Source organism: Lycorma delicatula, chromosome 7, assembly GCF_047948215.1.
Source record: "Lycorma delicatula isolate Av1 chromosome 7, ASM4794821v1, whole genome shotgun sequence".
NCBI classification, from domain to species: domain Eukaryota; kingdom Metazoa; phylum Arthropoda; class Insecta; order Hemiptera; family Fulgoridae; genus Lycorma; species Lycorma delicatula.
In genome coordinates this window covers 31478730-31501785 of record NC_134461.1, presented here as the reverse complement: position 1 = coordinate 31501785, position 23056 = coordinate 31478730, and the positions used below count along the sequence as shown (strand labels likewise).

General features: G+C 25.9%; 1 protein-coding gene across 1 annotated transcript in view; it reads left to right on the top strand.

Annotated features, from left to right (window-relative positions):
- Positions 1–21960, top strand: part of mtg (mind the gap) — a 350491-nt gene extending 328531 nt beyond the window's left edge. Inside the window, exons 5-7 of the mRNA XM_075370917.1 lie at positions 16577–17110; positions 19780–19880; positions 21027–21960. Of these exons, the coding sequence (XP_075227032.1) occupies positions 16577–17110; positions 19780–19880; positions 21027–21159 (768 nt within the window). The 3' untranslated portion in view covers positions 21160–21960. The remainder of the gene's footprint in view (positions 1–16576; positions 17111–19779; positions 19881–21026) is intronic.
- The last annotated feature ends 1096 nt before the right edge of the window (positions 21961–23056 follow it).

Genomic DNA, 23056 nt, shown 5'->3' with positions numbered 1-23056 from the left:
AAAAAGTGTTTACTATATATAGTAATTATACATAGTATTTGGAGATTATGGTAAGAATAAAACCAATAATTTTTTTTAATTTAAAATCACAGATTCATTATTAAAAAAAAAAAAAACAACAAAATTATTTTATATTATTTGAATTAAAAAATTAATTAATTAAATGAAAATGTAACGACTTTATTCTATTTTTTAATTCAATATTATTTTTAGTAGCAAATTTTAAGTATAGGTATTATTTTTTAATTTGATTCTAAATTATTATCCTATTTTTTTAAAATAAAGTCAGATTTTGAGTTGAAACACTGATTCTTATATCTTATATATAGTGTAATTAATGATTTTTTTTCTGGAAAACATTTTTCATCTAATATTATTTTAATGTACGACCTTGATTTTAAGTAATAATTTTTTTAGTCCGATTTTGAATAGTCTTCTACACTTTTGTGATAACAAAATCATTTCTTCTATTTATTTTTGAATAATGTTATTATAGTTCATATAATAAAATTTGTATGGAAAAGGATATAAATGGAATTAAGAAATTTTTATTAAATTTATGAAAAGTTAATAATTTATTGTAACTGTGACACTTACCTACCTTGTATGCGAAAAAATTTGCGCCTATTAGTTACATTTTAATACAAACATCCTCTCGATACTCAATTTTTTGTTAAGTTTTAATTAAAAACATCCTGATCTAGCGATTCAGAAAACAAAATAACAGGAATAAACTAAGTATTTGAACAAAGAACGCGACTAAGAGCTTTGAATCAATAAAGCCGGTAGTTAAAAAAAAATTCCAACATATTTTGATCAGGAAAAATTTATTTATTTATAAAAAAATTAATTAGCATTAAAATTAGAATTTAACAATTGGAATACAATTAGTAAAACAACATTTAAATGAGGAATTGCGTAGATTGATTGAAATAAACAACTAATTGACTCATCAACACTAAAGTTTATTTGTCGGGTTTGTTTAAAAAGAGGCAATTTGGTATATTCATATATTGCACAAATTTATTTTAATTCACTATAAATTCGTTTACATTATAGAGAGATACTTTTAAAAATTACATTTGATACAAAGTCACAAATTTTTACAATTATATCACAAAAAATTACGTCAGAACTTCTTTGTACACTGCATTAGTAATCTTCCATTTAGTGTTAAAATCATTAAACTTAATAGAGAACTTACTCTGGAGCATCACTGAGCACTAAGCCTCCTCACCTTTAACAAGGTCACATGATTCATAGAGGGAGAATTGTAATATGTAATTTATAAAAAAACATTTGAAACAACGGAAAAACTTTGATCGGTATAAAAAAGTACAAAATTAATAAAAAAAATAAATTAAAACAAAAATGGTTCAAGTCTGCTGTACTGTAATTCATAAAAATAACTATTATTTTTATGAAAAACATTTCACATATATTTTTAATTGAGAGTGAATCATTATTATTCCCTCCAAATAAAACAGATTTGTGGTTACACCTGTAATTTTCTAGTTACAGGTTACACCTGTAATTTTGCTACCAAATACCAACCATAGCTATAAAAGGAAAGTATGAGCATATAGATTGGTCCAAAATTTTGATGTCAGTTTTTTTGCAATTGTCAATGTTTCATGATTCCCTGAGTTCAAAAAACAATTAAAAAATACATAGAAATTTCCCAGAAGATGTTTGTACATTCATGTGTTGGTCTGTATTTTGATATATATTTCTGGACTAGCAAAAAATAAATTCATCGAAGATGGATTAAAAAATGTCTATATATGAAGTATTGATGACATCAAGTATTGATGACATTTTGGACAAAATTTAAAAAGAGGGAAATGTAATTTTTGCCATTTTTAATTTTTCCTTTAATAATGATTATAGAAATTGAGCTTAGTAAGATTAAAATATAATACTTAGTTATTTATAAAAAGTTTTAAGTTGAGAGTTAGGGGGGATATTACTCCTCCCTGTCACTCAGGAGTTAGGGAGATATTCAATATTATTTGTGAACAATTTTTGCCTTCCTCATATCTCAAAAACCTGTTTATCAGAAGTTGAAATTTGGATCAAATATTTGGCTATACGTACATACATACATACATACTCTTAAAGTGAATCGAGTGTATAATCACTAACCACATGATTAGCAATGGTACATTTACTTGAGAAGAATATTAAGAAATATGCAGTTAGTGTTAGTTTAAAATAGTGACCATAAACTACAAATTATCTACTGTTTGAATTTATTTTTTAAGTAAGCTAATTTGTTTCTATTTTATTCAGACACAGCTATTTTAATATTATAAATCTAGACTAAAACTATTTCAAAGCAAATTTAGAACCACGTAATAGTAAGTATAAAACCAGTATTGTATGATTACAATTTTGTTTTAATGTTATATATTTTTTTCTGATAAACTGCACTTTGTTTCAATTCACGTAATTTTAGACTATTCCACCACAATAAAAGATATTCAGACAGGCAATTTGCTAACATTTCATCATAATATGTAATGCGGTTTAGTTTTTTATCTTAATATGAACAGTTTCTAACCGTGTAGAATAAATTGAATTATAAAGTCTGTGTTTCTTTAGGTAATGGATGGTACAGTGTTTGGAAATGATGCTAAGCGTTCATAACACATTTGAATTAGAGGTTTTATTATACAGTAATATACCCGTATTACAGCTAATTTTCACTCTTATCTTCATTAACCATGCTTAGATGTAATAATAAATGTGTTAATAAATAATAAAAATTTATTTCTTCTTCCTCTTCTGCTTCTTCTTCAAGGACTAGAAATTTTAATTAACTTCATAAGTTTTTACTACTATCAATCTTCTTTTGACAGATTAATAATAGTTTACTTTTAGAAGTATAATTTAAAATAATCTTTCCCTCTGAATTCTAAAATATTAATTTTAATATTGAAAGCATTTAATTCCTCATTATAATTTAATTTTTGTTGAGTAAATGAGCTTCCAGATTTAACATCCCTCAACAGCATTAATGAACTTTGTTTGCTAAATAAGTCGAGAAAAAAGTATTCTTTAATATATTTTGAAATGTCTCTGTGATGTTTGCTGATGATTCCACATAATTTTTTTTTTCCTAAACTTTTTAGCCTAAGAGGTTACATTTACTTCTGAATTATACAACCTAAGAACTTAAACCGCTATTGAATTGCTTTAAGTGTTTAGCCATTTAAGTTTGTTCACAAGGAATAAAACAGGAATCACTAGTTTTGCTTTAACAATATATATATATATATGTTCATTGCCATATTCAAATGACTGCAGATGACTTGACCACAAATATTCTGTATCTCCAGATAGTGGCATAGCCATTCTCAAATATAGCAAACATCTGAAGCTACACTTACTAAGAAAGCTTAGGAATGAAGTGTTTTACTATTATCTTCATCAAGTTGATGAAGGCACATTAGCATGTCATGCTTATTTTATAATAATGCATATCACCTGCATATATTCACTTCTACAGGTGATATCTTTACTTCATTCACAACAGGATCTGGTTGTATGGTAAACATCATTACTTTCAGGATAAGTATATCGACTAAGACCACAGAGCAAAGCTCTTTGTGTGTTATATATTTACATAAAATAGTAATCATTGACTACCTCAATGAAATTATGACTTTTCAAGTAATGTATTTTACTTATAGCAAATCTATAACTGTATTCATGAATGAATTGACCAACTACTTGAATTTTTTGCAAAAATCAAGTTTTATCACAGTTTTCTGTAATGGAAGATTTTGTATCCAAAATATTTATATCCTGGATAAAAAAGTTGTTTTATTTATAGTGATGAAATCACAATAAATAGTACATTATTGTTATAAAGATATAAATGAGTCAGGTACAGCGAATTAACTACTCTCAAGAAAAAACAACTACTACGATATTTACTTTGTAAGATTAAGGAAACAATTATAAAAGTTTTGTTTCAATATTTTAAAACAAAGAAAAAATACAAACACAGTAATTGATTTTTATACTTAAGTCAAATTCGGATTTCTTTACACAGATATTATATTAGAGTTTAAACTGTGTGAATTATACCTTCCCATTTTTTTTTTTTTTTATTACATCATTATTTTAAAACCCCCACAAAACATTTCCTATTATTTTTTAAATAATGATCCATCTATGTTCACATTTTGTCAATTTGTAAAAAAAAATCACGTAGCTGTTGAATAATAATAAAACATTTGGTTTTTCAATTTCCTTCATATTTAACATAGGTTTTATGAGATTGAACTTTTTTCTATAAAATTTTAACATTATTTTTAAGTTTTTATAAGTTACTAAAAACATTTTCAAGGACTGCAATTTTTAAAGTAATTAAGTTGCTTAAGATTATATTAAATAAATGTTGCGTACTTCATTCTCGTGATATTCTGTGTAGGAGTGCATGTCAATGTTGTTACATGTTGTTATCCCACTCTCACATGTAGGTGTTTTAAAGTATTGAGTTCTTCTATTAGTCTTCATATGATATGTGTGTGTTGGATAATCTCTGTATCTATAGATTATACTCCCAAAATTCAGATAGTTAAAATGAGTTGTGCAGTTTAAAGTTTTGTGAATGGGGTGTTGGTTTTATATATATTTCTGTTCATTGCATTTTGTAATAGTGATATAAAAAAATTAGTTTACTCTGTTTATAATCAAATATAAAGTTATTTATTTTTATTATTTTTTTTTTTTTATAGTGTTGTGTCCCCATGGTACGATAAGATTATGTCATCTGCATAACTGAACCAGTAAACCTTTTTATCATATTTATTTTTTGGGCTAGTGTTTGATAAATTATTATTTTTTTATATGGTATTTCTATAAATACCATCATTCTTCTAATATTTTTTTCCAAGTAATTTTGTAATAATATTTATTACTTTTGAATGGTATTCTTGAGAAACATTTTGTTTTTGAGAATGAAAAATATTTCTGTTTTTGGAATGCTCTAGGTTTTTTATGTCAAATAATGTTAAATGTTGAGTTATAGAATATATTGACGTTTATTATGTTTGTGATATAATTTATATATTATTGTATTTTCATAATCTTGTACATGCATTGAACAAGTTGTTAGAACACAGAGGCATTCTGGTAATCTATGATGAGAATTTTGGGTAGAGTATTTTTTTAAAGGCTAGAAGATAGGACTTGTTTTTGTTTGGTAGGCATAGTACATTTGTATATGTTAATGCTTTTTAGTAGTTTATAGTTTTAATTAACTTTCATCACCAATTAAAATTTAAATAATTTAAACCCTATAAAAATTGTGTTGTATCTCTTATTGATGCAGTATTTTGATTATTGATGCAATAGTCAATTGTATATTTGTGGAAACCCATGGAGTATAATTTGAATGTAACCCAATTTATTCAGGATTAAACTTCTTGGAGAAGTTTTAAATTATCATTTTCTTCATGGTTTCATGGAGGAATCATATAATATCAACCCAAATTATAACTTTAGGATTACATTTAGATTTAAAATTTTGATAATCAACTCTATAATCATCATAAAATTTTATAAAAAATAATCTTACGTTGAATGTATATATGCAACATCAAAAAGAAAAAACATATTTTAAAAGCAGATTAATGATTATTAAAAATCATAACCATGATTTGTTGTGAAATAATATCATTATTATTATTATAATACCAGTTTTAGTTAAAATAACTGTTTATTCATTGTAAATCCTTGAGTGCATGAGTAATTACTTAAAATTTATCTTTGGCCTTTTTTTATAAACATTAAGATAATTTTTTCCTTATTACACTATTTTGTGCGACCTGGTGAGTCAGATTAATGTGTAATCTAGAAAGAGAGAGAAAACAAAGCGATGATGGAGAAGTGAGAGAAGGTGGTAAAGAGTAAAAAAAAAAAGAGAAGGGAATAATAAGAAGCTTTTAAATCTGCAGAATGAAAAAATGCAATTTAATAAGCAGCTCTTTCAAGTTCTAATTTTTTACTGTTTACTTCATTATATGTAATAGTAGTATCATAATACAATGTTATTACTATTATTATTCATCTATGAATACTTTGTTGTCAGTATTATTATAAATAATATTGTAACGGTAAACAAAACTAGCTACACAACAAACTTGATTGCTCTGTTACTCTTTTTATACATTTCTGTCTTTGTTTAATAACTAACTAACATGTTATACATGTTGCTGGTCCACTTTTCTTGACTGGTTTGGTTAGACTAAAACCTGGTGCCCACTTTCTATATAAACTCTACCAAGAAACCAGCAACACTTCCTACTGTAAAAACAGTAAAAATAATAATTTATATAAATTTATTGTGCATAACAAGTAAATTCTACATCATGAAAAGAAATAAATAACAATAACCATTTTTTTTTGTTATGATTAATTCGATTCTACTTGGCTTTAAGTGACTTCTTGTTTTTAAAACAACTGGTCAGTTTTCTTAACAAGTTATTGTGCTTATTTATTAATTAATAAGATTTTTTTTATTACTTTAATTCGTAAAAAAAAAAAAAACAATATTTAGTAATTTCTTCCAAAATTATTTTGTTGAGATTAACAATTTGATGTGTAACAACTTAAATAAGAACTTAAGTAACTACTTAAATAAAATATATAGATTTACTAATTTAGCTTTTGACATCAAATATCATGCTTCTGTATTTTGTTTTGTTACAAGCAGCTGACCAATTATAAAAAAAATATTTAAGGAATGATAATGAGATAAATATTTAAAATAACCTAGAAAAGTATTGCATGACTATTCCAGGTACACCAATCAAGTCATACAATATTTTATACAGCTTTTATTACATTATATCATTCTATATTATAATAAATCATTATTTAACATATTAACCTATGTATAAAAATGTTTTTATGTAGGTTATCAAATGTAAGATTATCAAATTTACTTAAGTAAAGTTTTCTTTAAATCTAACATCCCTTCAACAAAGGCTAAAATAAGAAAAAGAGAATTTTAAAACTTTTTCTGTTTTAGATTCAGAATCTATTATTTAAAAAAATTCTAGACATTTTTGATAGCTCTAAAGCGAAGTATTTCAAAGAATTTTTGAAAAATATTTAAACTGAAGGGAGATTTAGAAAAAGAAGAATAATGTATACTTCAATTGTAAGAGGAGGGATTGATTTTTTAAAAAAAACTTTTGGATTATTTATATATGCATTGTAGGTAACAAATTTGCTTTAATAAATTTTTCTCAAAAATGTCTCTGAAGAAAATTGAAATTGGTTTTTATCACAGTATCATCCCTCACTCCCAAAACTAAAGTTTTTTTGAAAATACTTGAGAAAAATTTGAAGAAAATTGGTTCAGTTGATCTTAAGATATAATCATACTAAAGTATGCTCATGCTTGCATACATGCTTAGGTTTTTTTGTCTTGAACTAATTGGATCCCAAAATGTAAAGATTTGCAAAAAAATCTGATATCCCTTTTTTTAAAATGATCACTATAATTTATTATCATTACCCTATTCTAGCTATATTCGCCGGGAAAGTAAAAACCAAATATTTATGTGAATTGTAAAATTATGGTGTTTTTTTTTCAGTTACTCAGTCGGTTATCAATTTCATCTTGATGTCTGTCACTTGGCAACAAGACTAGGTAGTAGGGGATGGTTGAAAGTTTAATACTTTAATTGATCAGGAAAAGCCTTTATGTTGTTTTTTAAGTAGAGCTGCAGATTGCTGTATAGGAAAACAACACTCTGTAAGCAATCCATATGGTTCTGTATTGGATTGACTTTCAAAGCTTTTCTAAAACTTCAAAAATTCTAACATTATTGGATCCAGATTTATGAATTTTTTCAGCAAAATTCTGTTATCATTTTTTATTCTTTAGTTTTTATTCTTTTTTTTTTAGTCTGATTGTTTGCAATGTTGGCATTTGGACAAGTAATGAAATTATTCAATGCTAAACATTAGCATTTTTTTATGACAATTAGTTTATTTTAAAATCTATAAAAATTAGTTTTGAAATTCGTAGATCTTATATTTTTAATACATTTACAGTTTTCATCGGTGACACAACTGTTATTTATTTTATTTTTAGTGTCAATATAGGTCATTAGATTAAAAACAAAAAATATGCAACTATCCGACCAGATTAAAACTGTAAAACAACATTATTTAATTTCAAAGATTCTCAGGAACCAGTTTACTAAACATGATTTGTGCTGTTGGTAATTAATCTTACTTCACATCCTTTTATTTTCAAGATATTTTTCTTTTAAACACATTAACTATTGCAGAACAATTATGGTGTAAAAAGTATTCACTAGACTGAGGATCTGTTATAATCACTTTTATTCAATTAATAAAAGACGTGAGAAGATAGGAATAAATATACATATATTTTTTAAAGGATTGAACTATCTTTTCATTCATATATAAAGATTTTTGCAATTAAATTTAATTTTCTGAATTACCTGGACCAATTTGGTATCAGAATATTTTAAATAATACATTTTTTTAATGAAAATTTAGAATTCAATTTTCTTCAAAATTTTTGTTCAATTTTATTTTAATTTTATACGTTGGTGTTACTCATCAAAGTCTACAAAGCTCAGTTTATTTACCGGATTTTGATGGTTTACTGGACAAAACCAATATTTCTTGTTTAATGAGTTATTAAATGAAACTTAAAAATTTTTAATCAGTAATTTATTTTATATTTTGTGATGCTGTTTTGAAAAAGTTTTTTCTCAGGTTTCATTGGATTATTCCTAGAATATACTAGGAATAATCAAACAACTAATATTAGTGTTAGTACAAGCAGAGACTGTAGCAGTGTTAAATATAGCACTCAAATAACTGTAGTTAGAGTGGCCAAAGTTCAGTTATTAAATTACAATCAATTGATTATAGACCCTTCCATGGGATACATGTGTTTACATAAACATGTAAGATGTTCTAGCCGTGATATCAACATTGAATTCATCTGCCTCTCATTCAAAGAAATCTGACTTATTACTCTCTAACTTATTGCAAGTTTATTTTCTTCAAAATTTATCTTTTTGTTAATTTGAAATTAATAATAAATATATACATTAAAAATTGTTTCAAATACGTTTTTGTATTCTACACTTCACATCTATTTCAATCTCAATGGCCTAAGTAACATTTGTGGATTTTATCCAGACTTTCATTCATCCAGACTACATCAGGAACTGCCTAGTCTGGATGAACAGGATTATACAATTTGTTAAAGTGTGTGGAAAAAGATTCTATAAAAAGTGTATCTATTAAAAGGTTTTGGTTACCTAATTACTAGATGAAATACAGACTTAACCCATGAACAATTTCTAGCATATACTAAATAAACTCTGATGTGGACACCACATAACTTCCTTGTATGCCTATTAAATTATGTATAAACATTTTTTGCTGCACTTCATTTAAACTTATTTCATTTGAAAGTGAGATACAATCCTCCTCCAATTCTTTAATAAAGTGAACAGTTACACAATTGCTGAAATATTAGTTTTTATTAACATCAAATATATATACAATTATTAAATCAACAATCTTACATGAAATGTTAGGATAGAGGAAAGTCCCTTTAATACTCGTATTACTAGATCAGTATTATTCGTATCTTCATGAGTTGCTGATTAACAAAAGTTTCAGGTTTCTGGTGTGTCGTATTAATAAAAGTTAATAATAATTAAACTATTCTGTTTAGTGACCTTCTGAATACTGGTTACAAACGTTAATTTCGACCTTACAGTGTAAAATATTCAGTTTTTATTATTGGATTATTTGGTGAATAATCAAAATGAAAAAGAAACAATCATACAGGAAAAAGAAAGAAGATATCATGAAGAAATATATTTTAAAAAAATAACAAGAAGATAAATATGAATAGAAAGAAAATGTTAAGAATAAGGGAAGAATAAAAAAATTAAGAGAAGATGATAAATATAAAGAGAAAGAAAGTGTTAAAACCAAAGAAAGAATAAAAAAATATTAAGAGATGATAAATATAAAGAGGAAGAAAACATTAACACCAACGAAAGAATAAAAAGATTAAGACAGGAGGATAAATATAAAGAGAGAGAAGTTTTGAAAACTAGAGAATGTGTACACAAATTAAGATCAGAAGAATTATGTCAAACGAAAGAGCAATTAAATGATTGGCAAAAAAACAAATAAACAAAATGATGATCAACTCCGACTTAGGGAGAATATTGTCTGACAATATCAGAGGAGCAATGAACTAAAAGATAAGAATTTCTTGCTATGTATAATCTTGCGTGTATGCCTCAGTGTATATGTTGTTCTTGTGAACGTCTATTTTTCAGTCACTCTGTAGTTAACTTTAATTTAGATAAAATTAAACTGAAATTAAACTAGAAAATACAAAAATAATATGATTCTAAATTATAATTTTCAATTAATATTAAATAATCAGATGTTTCACCAACCCTGTTTCATATACACATATGTAATAATGCCTGTTAAATTACAAATATGCATTTTTAAAAGTACATAAAATTTTATTTCACTAATAACTTCTGATTTTTTCATATTTTCTTTTATTATTGCTATTATTCATTAATAATTGTTTTACAATTCATTAATTGTTTTACAATCATTGGCTAACAATTATTAATAAATTAATATATTTAAATTAAAATAAAAAAAGGAGATGAAGACTGATTCGAACCAATGTGCCTTCCTCTAAGATCCAAATATTTCATTAATTAAAATTTTATTTTGCTATAACTATGGAACCAATGAAAATAAGCACTTATGGTATATCGTTGAAAAGCTCTCAATGAGGGCTTATTATTGCAGTTAAGAAATAGTCCAAAATCCAAAGTTTTGGAAATTGGACTTTTTTGGACACTTTTTGTTCAGTCAATCACAATAAAAAGGAGAGGTGCTTAATTAGATGTTACAATAGCCCTGGATACAAAATTTTAACATCCTACAGCTAATTGTTTTTCAGTTATGCGAGATACATACATACATTCAGGGTTGGTCAAAATGTATATTTCCATTGAAATCTGAAAACCAAAATTTTTCGTGATCACAATACTTCCTTTACTTCGTATAAGGAAGTAAGAACATAGAATTCAGGTTTGTAATTAACTTAATAAAAAAAAAAAAGAATTTCCAGCTCAAACCTTTCCATTAGTGGTTTAAAAAATGTGTGTCCAAACTACACATTATATAACTACTCAGAGAGTTGATTGAATCAAGTTTTCTTTTTTAATTTATTTATTAAAAAAAAATAACTTCTTTGCAAACTAATAATTTCTATTTTTATTACTCAACTTAAGTTGTAATTATAGGAATTTTAATTAATATTTTTGGATACTTTTTATGGTTGCATAAAATAGAGCTGAAATCTCATATATCTACTAATTCAACTCTTGTTTGTAGGTAATCAACTATAATTTCTTTATTTATCATTTTGTAAGTTAGTATAATTTCATTCTTAATTCTATTTAAATAATGATTTTTTACTCTCCTCTTAGAAGAATAATTTAATATAATCATCTATGACATCATCCTGAAACTTTCTTTTTAACCAATTGAATTATGTTTTTATTTTTTTTTGAAATAGGATTTATTTAAGATATATGTTACTGCCCAGTGCAAATTATACTAGTTGTATTTTTATTAAATAAACATTTCTATATAAACAGAAAGATGTGTTGGATGACTTAATGAATGTGTGTGTGGGTATGCGTGCGTATTATTTTTTTTTTTGCAATCTCTGCAGTGACACTGACTTTTAAGAACATTAACCATTTTATCTTGTGGAGTCATTCACCCCCATTGAAATTACAGCTGATACTACTTAACTGAACAAAGAGAACAGGTTTTACTTTATTAAACTAAGCTTTGTTTGTTATTACATATAATTTTTTATATTTATTTTTCAAACAATACCATCAAATATGTTAATACTATCAAATGCAGGCCTTATTTATGGCATCTACATACCAAAATGATTTTTTTCTATAACAAATGGTCCTCTGCCAATTGCATTTAAGACATACCAGGGTTATGAGTATCTGATGTCAGCAGAAAATGCACCATATGTGTACGATGCAACTGCTGCTTGATTATATACCACAACCTTGTAAATTGCGTATGTTATGCAGCCTTTTGTTGTAAATTTTAATTGCTCAGAAACATTCATCAAATCCACTACAATGATAAGGAAGTTTTTTGCCCCAAAAAAAAAACAATACCAGTATGTCAATTTACCAAGCTACCAGATTTTATTCCTAACAAAAAATATAACCATATTCCATTCAGTATTTAGTTTTCACTTAATTCATATCGCTGCTGCATATTGTGAAAGATTTAAACTTAAGTAATTATTGTAAGTATAGAATATAAAGATGATCCTCACCTTTGCTGAGCAGATTTAAAGGATGTAATTATTGTTGTTATCTATAATTCAAGATTTATAATTATTTCTCTTATTAATACCTGTTTTCTTTTAATAAATAAATCTTAAATATTTATAATTAAAATAAAAACGTGATAGATCAACACACTGATTTAGTATTCACCATGTTGCCTTTTTAATTCAGTGGTATTAGTTACAGCTCCTTTACTCTCTTTATTTTATGGGTCATTTTATTCATCTCACCTTTTTTATAATTAATTTATAAAAGAATGTCCAAATTGATAATCATAAAATTAATATAAGTTGAAAGAAATAATTAAGCAGCTTGAAATTATCACAGAAACTTATTTGAAATCATTTCTAATGTCTACATTGCCAATAAATTCAGCTTTCTGTCAGTATGTAATGCTTATTATAAGATCAGTTTTTAAAAAAGTTGACCACTGGGAAAATAGCGTATAGTAATTATTACTTTGCTTGTTTTTTCAGATGAGAGATAGGTGAATTTTTCATACTGTTGAGACTAGAACAACAAACTTTTTGCATATAAACACACACTATGTTAACTTAGGAATCTATAAGATTTTCTGATGAAAAATTTAATTTTTTTGCCGTTTGAAAGTTTTTGCATTTAATAATATTGTATCTACAGAACCCTCTTGAAGTTAAAACATAGGATCAAATTTATAAAAGAATTGGTTGAAATTTTCCTTGATCCTTCCAGGCAAATACTGGAACAATTAATTTTTATTAACAATGAGATAACAAAATTATTTGTTACTTCAATAATAACATAATTTGTAATAAACTGAATAAAATAATTATTAATCTGTAATTTTTTCATTCTACTTACTACATGTATGTAAAAAACTATCATACATACCTAGAAATAATGATAAAAGTGTGTCACTCTTCTGAAGAAAATTGGTAAATTTTTATATTTATTGGCCAGTTGAATAAATTATATTTATGCGTAAAGAAGTAAAATAACACAGTATGTATAGTATCAAACAACCCTCCTCCATAATCAAACAAAATTTTTAATATTGTTTATAATATACGAGGGTTCTTTTTTTTCAAGGTCCGATCAGTGTCAAAATTAAAACCACAGTGAAAATAAAAATTTTTTTATTTGTAACAAGGACTTACATAGATACGCTGTTTCTCTACATAGTTGCCACTCTGATTTAGACATTTATCATGGGGTGGTACCAATTTTCCAATACCCTTGTCATAGAACAGAGCCACCTGTGTTTTCAGCCATGTTTCTACGCTGGTCTGCAACTCGATGTCTGTACCAAAATGTTGTCCTCCTAGCCAGTGTTTCATCCTCCGCTTATTCTTATTCAAATAAGAATAGTGGAGAGGAGTGTTGTCATCAGACATTGTCTTTCTCCATGACAATCCTCGGCCGCACACTGCAGCTGTAACAAAGAAGCTCCTGCAGCGTTTTCGTTGGGAAGTGTTTGATCACCAACCATACAGCACGGACTTGGCGCCATCTGATTATCACCTTTTCATCTTTCTTTTGAATTAAAAGATCTTTTAGAGAAATAATATTATTCTGTTGATGAATTATTAGATAATTCAATTAAAAATAATAAAAACCTGATTTTTTTTATTCAGTATAAAAAAAATATGTACTTAAAAAATGTTCAATAGTGTCTTTTAAATTTTTAATTAATTTACACAATTTTTTTATGATTAATGTATATACTGTAGCATTATTTTTTGTATTTTTATTTAAATAATTAATATGAGCTTTAACTATCTATTTTTTAGCATGTAGCTTTTTTTTTTAATATTTATATTCTTATCTTATAAAAGCGTGTACTACATGTACCAATCAAAATGAAATATTTATTTCTTTATCTATTGTGTGGAAGTACTAATACTACTAATTGCCTTCAACACCTATAGATTTTGCTGTATGTTGAAATCAGTTGTAGTATAAAAATTCAATATTTTAGTACATGCATTAAAAATTGTAATAATCTTTAGTATAAAAATTGTTTTTACTAATAAACAAATTTTTTAAACATTTTAATACTAAAAAAATGTAGCTAAATATCAAAACACGTTTTTTGATCTACTAGTCTTATTTTCAAAGAAATATTTAATGTTTTTAAAAAATCTTGTTTTTGTTAATTAACTTATTCTCAAGATAGACATGTACTAAAGATGACCAAAAATGCACATTTAGATATATCACATTGTGACAAATGAAAAGAAAAATTTGAAAAAAATGTTTACGAGGTATTTTATAATAAAGATCATTATTGATTATAATAAAGATTTTAATTTCTGAAAAAAATATTTTGACCATCCATCACTTTTATTATGAGTTCCAAGTTCTTGTATAATCTTTACACTAGTTTCTTTTAAGAGTGTACCTAAAAGTTGGTTTTAAACTTGATAACCCATGTCTGAACATTCTTCTGGTATATTACATTTCAAATACATCTTAATCACTAGATTTCCTGTATAACAGTTTTTTCTACAACAGATTACAGTATCATACTCAAACAAAAAAATATTTTTCAATTTTTTTTCCCATTTGATAAATCTGTGATTAGTATCAATAGAATTATCAGAAAATATTAATGTTAATAAGCTATGATTATTTTTATTTTCCTTTCTGTCAAATTTTAATATATTTAATTAATTTGCTTTATTTAAAGATAATATTTTCATTAAATCATAGCTATTCAAGTGAAAGAGAGCTGCTATAAGCTGAATTTCCAGCCAGTTGAACACTTTGTATGGCATCTTTAATTAAAATCTTTATTTGATATATTTACAATTTTTTATATTACTAAAAATGTTACTTAAATGTAAAAATGTTAGATAGTGATTAATGTATATAAATTGTAACAATATAATTCTTTTAAATTAGTCATAAAAGTTTTTTAAGGGATCGTTAGTTCCATCTGAATCATATGTTGTTATTCTCTACTTCCTTCTTCGCTGTATTTATATTCATGTATTATAAAAAAAAAACTTTTCTATGTCTTTTGATTATCTATTTTATGTACATTACTTTTTAAACAATTTTATATTACAATCTAAACCAATTCTGTTTAATAAAATGTTTTAAATACTCATGTCATAATGTTTTCCATTGTTTTTGTGGTCATCCTCATGAGTAGTTCTGGTATTATTTATTTTGAGAATAGCTAATATTGCTGCTGATGGTTTTTTTCAGTTATGAAGATGTGAATTAATCAAAAGTTGTATTAGATTTAAATTGTGTCATTTTCTCATTTATTATATGGTTGTGTATTTTTATATAAGTGTGTGTGTGTGTTTGTGTGTGTATGATACCCTGATTTCATTAACCATAATCATGTATTGAATTTAAGAATTATTAAATTATTTTACAACACAAAGACAAATGGTGAATTTGTGACTTTCATCTATGATGTGGATTATTTACATTGTCTCTATGTAATGTTTTTATGTGTTTATGGCATCTTTTTAGTCACATGTGTATCTGTGAGCAATGTACAGTTGAAGCAGTTCAATTTAGATATTCCAGGGTATCACAGTGCCACCGAAATAAAAATTAACAACCTTATTTTGTAGTACTGACAAACATTCAAACTAGCATGCAGAGATTGCATTGTTTTCAGTAATAAATAAACAATTTGTTCAAATTTTGGAAAATTGTTTAGAATTTCACAGAATTCTGTAGTTTATTCTTTATTTTTGGTTAGAAACCTTTACACTTGCACTTCGATTGTGTTTTCAGTTTGTTTTACATACCCCATATCTTATGTATTAGAAATTTATTATTATTTTTATTTATGTTTTGTTATTTTTTTTTGTGTAATAATTTTTTTACACTCTTTTAACAAAAATATTTTTTAATGTCTTTAACCTGTTTAGAAAAAGAGGTTATCAATATAATTGACATACCTATTTTGTTTGTTGAATAACTTCAGTACTCCTGAATTGTTTCAAATAAATTATTTTATAGGTTATAAAAGATTTAACAGGAGTGGTTCTTGTTTAATAATCTGAATTCACTTGTGTAAAAAAATCCACCTTAATGATTTGTCAGATGTTTAAATGAATTAATTATTCTTAATTTCTTAGCTTTATTATTAATATTAATTAATTCTATTTTGTTTACAGGTTGCAGTACCAAACATGCCTCCTTCAGCAACTGGTAGTGTACAAGTAGTACCTGGTCCAGCATTATCTGCTAATTTAGTACCAACAAGCACCTTAGCAGTACGTACTTTACCATCACAACCAAAAATAATTAATGGATTTAATATATTTGAACCTCATCCGTTATTAATGGGTCATTCAATTTATAGCTTATCTCGTGCATCAAATATTAGCGTTGAAACACTCGCTGCTGCAATTAAAATGAGATCTGAACAGTTAAGAACATCAACTACAACAACAACAACAACAACATCGACAACAAGTACCACTACAACTGAAATGCCAGTGACTGAAAAAAATACTGTACGTCCAAAATATAGTCTTGTCGGACAAAGTCGTGTTATGAATGCTCCTAAAGAATATTATCCAGTCAGTTATGATAAAAACTATGATGATAATTTTACATCAAGAGTTGAATTACCTGAAACATCATTTAGCTGTGGAGATCAGAAACATTTTCCAGGACTGTATGCAGATGAAGATCTAGGATGTATGGTAAGTTTTATTTTACTGGTTTATCAACCTACAACAAATCTACAAATATGAAAAAAAAAATTATTTTATAACTTTATCATGTGGTTGAGTGAAGTCTCATGCACCATGCCTACACCATTCTCCTCTATTTTCAGTTAAACATTTGAATTTTTGATAGCTTCCGTTTCCCTTCATCTCATCTGAACTTTTATTTATTTCCACTCTATCAACTTTCAGCTTTATTGATCCTACTACCGCTATTGATCGTTGTTTAAAGCAAGACACTGTTAATTTTTCACTTTAATGTTGTATTCATCCCTTGGCATTTTAATTCTAAACTTTTCCAACTTAGCTTATAATCTCATTCACTCTTCTCATTATTTCAATTTTCACTCTGTTTGACCACTTAATTACCTTTCTTTACCATAGACTTCTAATACTTTCAACCTTTTTTTTTCCATTTTTCTCTATCTATTTTCAAATTTGTACTCTCCAGGCATAACATCCATTTTTTTTTTTATTATGCTTCTTCAAGTTTATTTCCAACTTACATTAAAAACTAATTTTTTATATTAAGTGCTTCCTTATCCATTGATATTTTTGTTTTATTTCATTTTCACTTGGGCAATCTTCTGTTAATATCATATCTAAGGACCTGTATTGTTTTCTACTTTTTATAGATATTCATTGGTTTATTGTTTCTTAACATTCAATCTTCATTTTGCACTCTTCCATGATACCCTGAAATATGTAAATATCCTATGTTTCATCAACTAAAATTGCTATAAGAAATTATTTTTCTTTCTCCAACATTAATCTCTTCATTCTCTTTTCAAGCGTTTTTTATTATTTCTTCAATGCTGTGTAGTTTAAGTAAAGAATATTTTGAGTAAGGCATTGCTCATATTATTCACTATGTCAATTAAAGCTGAGATTCTTATTCAGAATTTGTTTTGAAAGTATAACAAGATAAGGTTGCCTATAGTGTAATAGAAACTCAGCATAAAATATACTAAGTAAAATATTTGTCTATATTTTTGAACTGGATATCAAGTGAGAAATTCTTCAGCTTTATTTACTGAAACAAGTGATAGTTAAAATACTGTTTTTATGCTACCCATAAATTGTTATGAAATTTGTGGTAGTAATTTCAAAGATTTGAGATAGAAGGTTTTCCCCACAGCAATTCTAATTACCAGTTAAATTCTGTTGATACAAAGACTGTCGTGCATGTATATTATGCTTGAAAGTGTTTAATGGAATGACAAAACTTATTTTGGTACTTGCTAGCAGAAGTGACAGCACTTTGTTTTTCTAAAACTCTGCAGTATACAATCTCACCTTTTTGAATTTTATTTACAATTGACTTATGTTATGCTTTTACATTTCATGCACCCTGCATAATCAAATACATTATTCTGTTCTTTGATATTTTAATATACAATGGGAATTCACCATTCTAGTTAAGAATATACAAAAAGCTTCTTTTTTTTTAATATTAAATTGTGGCACTATGATATCAAATAAAATAATATAAAACTAATGAATTATTTATGTGAAAAAAAAAATTAATAAAATAAAAATTCAGTTAACATAAAGATATTTGTATAATTAAACAGGTTTTTTTTGTTGCAATGAACCAAGTTAATCAGGCACTCTAAGAGTAAGAATTGACTTTTTTACCAGCAAATTCAGTTATATAATTAAGACTTACTCATATATTTAGTATCTGAACTGTTAATTTATTATTTTGTTTTTAATCTGTTTAAAATTTTAATAGTTGAAATAATTTTAAATAATACTATACTCATATATTTTAATAGTTGAATAAATAAAACTCAATTTTTGCAGAATGTAAATATTGTTTTAATGGTTTGATTAATGTACAATAAAAATAAATATACAGCTAAATAATATTGTGTAGAATGATAAATTCACTTCTAGTATACTATACTAATTGGTTATTTCAGTAACAAAATAACAAATTAAAAGCAAGAGCCTTAGAACACTCTTTCTGGAAATATGACTTTTTTAATATTATTGCAAAAGAACAATCAGCATACTCCACTTTCTACTTAACTAAATTATCTCTTTTCTCACAAGTTCTGAACTTAACACCAACTGTTGTATTATTGCAATACAGCATATAGCATAACTGTTTCTTATTTAGTTCATATGCTGTAAGTTCATAAGAAGCATAAACCCATTTGATTTTATTTCTAACCTCTGAAATTCTACCCTCTTAATATATAATTATAAAGTAAATTCATAATACATTTGTTTCTGCTAATTCAAGGTCAGTAAAAAAATATTAGTAGTGGTGCATAACTTCATACTAAGCACAGTATATGTTCAAAGTTTTGCAGAAGTGTGAAAGAACATCAAAGTTGTTTGGTCACAGTAGTATGGAATTTACAATAACAATTTATTTGAAGTTTAACTTTGGAAAGCTAAGTAAAATTTTTCCTGATTCTTTCCAGTTGAAAAATTATGTTAGAATCACCTTATAGTCAAAATAAGAACTAAGAGCAAAATCTAAATTTTAACATTTATTATTGGTAATAATAAATTTCTATGAACATTACAATAATATTATTATGTCTTTTACATTTTTTTTTAATAAATATTTGTAATATAATAAAATAATTATTTGTAGCATATTGTTCACTTATTTATGGTATTGTTTACAGGTTTTCCACGTTTGTGCGTTTACAGACGATGGACTTGTAATGAAGAGTTTCTTATGTCCAGAATCAACATTATTTGATCAAACAATTCTAAAATGTAACTGGTATGTATTTTCTTCAATTTTATAAATTTATAAATTCATCTGTTCATTTTTTTCATACTGTCTAAGAATATAATTCCAAATATTAATTATCATAAAAATTGATCAAGTTTAATGAACCAAATAAGATGTTTAATTCTAAAGATTTAAAAAAATGTTTAGTTTATTGTGATACTGATTTATCATTTTTATAGGATCTTTATGTGAAAAAGAGAATATTGTTTTGTTTTTCTTAGACCATAAAAAGAAAAGTTCAATAAAGTAAACAAAACAAAAAAAAGTAAAAATAAAAGTACTTTAGTAAAAATTGCTTGTGGACATTGTTCAGTAAGCGAATATTGCCACTCGGTGTATGGAAAGGCTAAGATATAACAAAAGCTGAAAAAATAACATATGCTTCCATGATCAAACAGACATAAAAAATTTATTTTTTCATAATATGTAATAACTTTTCAAAGTAATCAGATCTCTATCATATGTAACAGATGTACTAATCAATTATATTATGGATGAAGAAAATTGAACTCTTTCCAGTATCTGTTATTTTATCTCTGTTGTTAAAGATGCATCGATATGAAAGAGATTCCTCTTGCAACCTCCTATACTTCATTTTTTGTTCTTAAAAGTGTTTCTCACTATCTCAAAAAATCTTTAAATAACTCATGGCACAGTGTTTCTAATGAATGTTTTTCTATAATTCTTATTTCGATCCAGTAAGCCTTTTGGTCTTAAAATGATATTTAAAATAATTTTAAAATTATTTTGTTTTTTGGAGGTGCCATTGTCTGTATCAAAAAGAACAAATTGTTAAATGAACCCATTATTCTAAGAAAAGAGTCCCTTTTAGTTCCTTCTAGATTCTTCCTTCTTAATTGGAAGAAACCCTAGTTCACCCTAGTCCATTATATGATCCAGTTACTTATATGATCCTTCCTTAAAGCTGTTCATCCTGAACAGCCCCCTGATAAGGCACCAGGTGATCCAGATGAATTTTCTTCATTTTTGAATTGTGCTGAATTCTTCAATTTTTAGTCGAAGAAATGGACTATTTAAAAACTTCTGATTAACAGAACTCTACAGTAGATATGTTTTAATTATTAATTATACAGGATTCACAATTTCTATATTTTAATTTGTTCTTTCTTTCAGGTGGTTTTATGTTGATTGTAAAGCATCGAAGAAGTTATATGATAGTAATATACCAATTTCTAAAAGCTACCAACTTATGAAAGCGCTTGCATTTTTCTCATCGTACAGAAATCAAACTAGTAACAACACGTGACTTACTTAGCAGCTTGTTAAGAAATAATGTTGTTTTCTGTAGAAATTAGTAACTAAAAAATTATGAGCTATTGAAATCATTTTTCATGGCAAGAAATACCATGATTGTTTACATGAGCTGAAACTGTGATGTACGTGTAAGATTTTATCATAACTATTCAATTTTATTAAATAATATCATAGTGTTGTGCAGTTTATATGTACATGTTCACACGTAATGTGTAACAGAGTTGATTGATTTATGGAAGTACATTTACAATTTATTTCAGATATGAAAAAATAACTTAAAAAATTAGAATAAATCTAGATTTGTGGCCCAGACAGAGTTCATAAAGTAACAAAAAAATAAATAAAATAGATGTGCATATTTCAATGGGAGGATGTTATATTCATACATCTGAAAATTTTTTAACCTGTTGTAATCTTTGTGTCTTGTCATGACACCTTGCTAGAGAAGATGCTTGGAATCAAGAAAATTGTTCAAAAATTTGTCTAGCATGTTGATCCTGTTATGAATCCTAAGCATTCCAGCTTGAAAAATGCTGATCCTTACAAGTAAATATTTATTTGATTATCCTACTTCCTTTACCTACATTCACTGGCAACTAGAGACTGTTAACCGTGGGCATCTACTATTAATTTTGTTAAGCCAGCACAGCATATTCAGTGTTCTACAAAAAGGTATCTAAATAGTCTAAAGTTGAACCTAAATTCTAGAATTGAAAAGATACTTAAAGTTCAAAAAAATTTAGTTCTTTTAAATTTGAAATACAGTATATGCTATTTATGTAGTATTATTCAGGAGAATTATCACTACCATATCAAAATAATCACTTAATAAGGAACCTTTATTTTTTTGAAAGGTGCCTGCTTTATAATAATTTTATCTATTTGCTTTGTGTTTTTTTCTTAGTTTTCTTTCTTATATTAGAAATTTGTATTAACTAGTCAATGGACTTTCTTTATTTCTTAATTATCAAAACAATGGTTCTGATTTTCGTTTGTTCTCTTATGCTATTGGTTGTTTGTTGAGCACGGTGACCCCTATACTTGACTGTGGTTATCATTTTCTCAAAACATCCTAAACAGTAGATCAATAGTAGGTAAACAGTTATTCTTTTGGAATGATATTTCAAACAATTATGTTTGAATTTTTAATACTGCGATAAAATTGATTGAACATTATTATTACTTTTTGTATAAGTAATGATAAAAATTATTAACCTTGTTGTATAACACTGATGACCTAATTATGACATTTTTTTGCATTTAATTACAAAGTACTCATATTTATATAGCTCATAATTTTGTTACTGCTCAATACTCTTAATAATTTAAAAGTTAAATGACTGTATTATATTTTTATATTTTATTTTTATTATTAAGTTACTATTAGTTAAACTGTATATATATATATATATAAATATATATATTTAAAATAATAAATTATTGTTAATAATAAATAATAATCTAAGATAAAATTTGTACAGAAATATTTAGTTGTATGTTGTGCTATATAAATTTTTATTAAATTATTCATTATTATTATTATTACTGCTGCTCTAACTTGTTAACATTCTGATAGATAATGATGCCATCATGGTCACATATTTCAACTCCAATTGTAGTGCCAAACACACCACAGTGGCAGTAAATACTGACAAATGTTCGCCACGCACTTTTTTGTAAATATTCTAAAACTAAAATGGGTGCATATTTGTCCCGTGGAACAACTCCTGTTGCTAATTCAACTCAGAAAAATTACTCATCTACCTATATACAGTCTACTAAATACCTTATTAGAAGTACTGTAACAACAACATGTATTTGAATTAAATAAATCAAAGTTAGTGTCAGATTCCTATTTTAATAATAAAATAAATATTTTATATTAATTT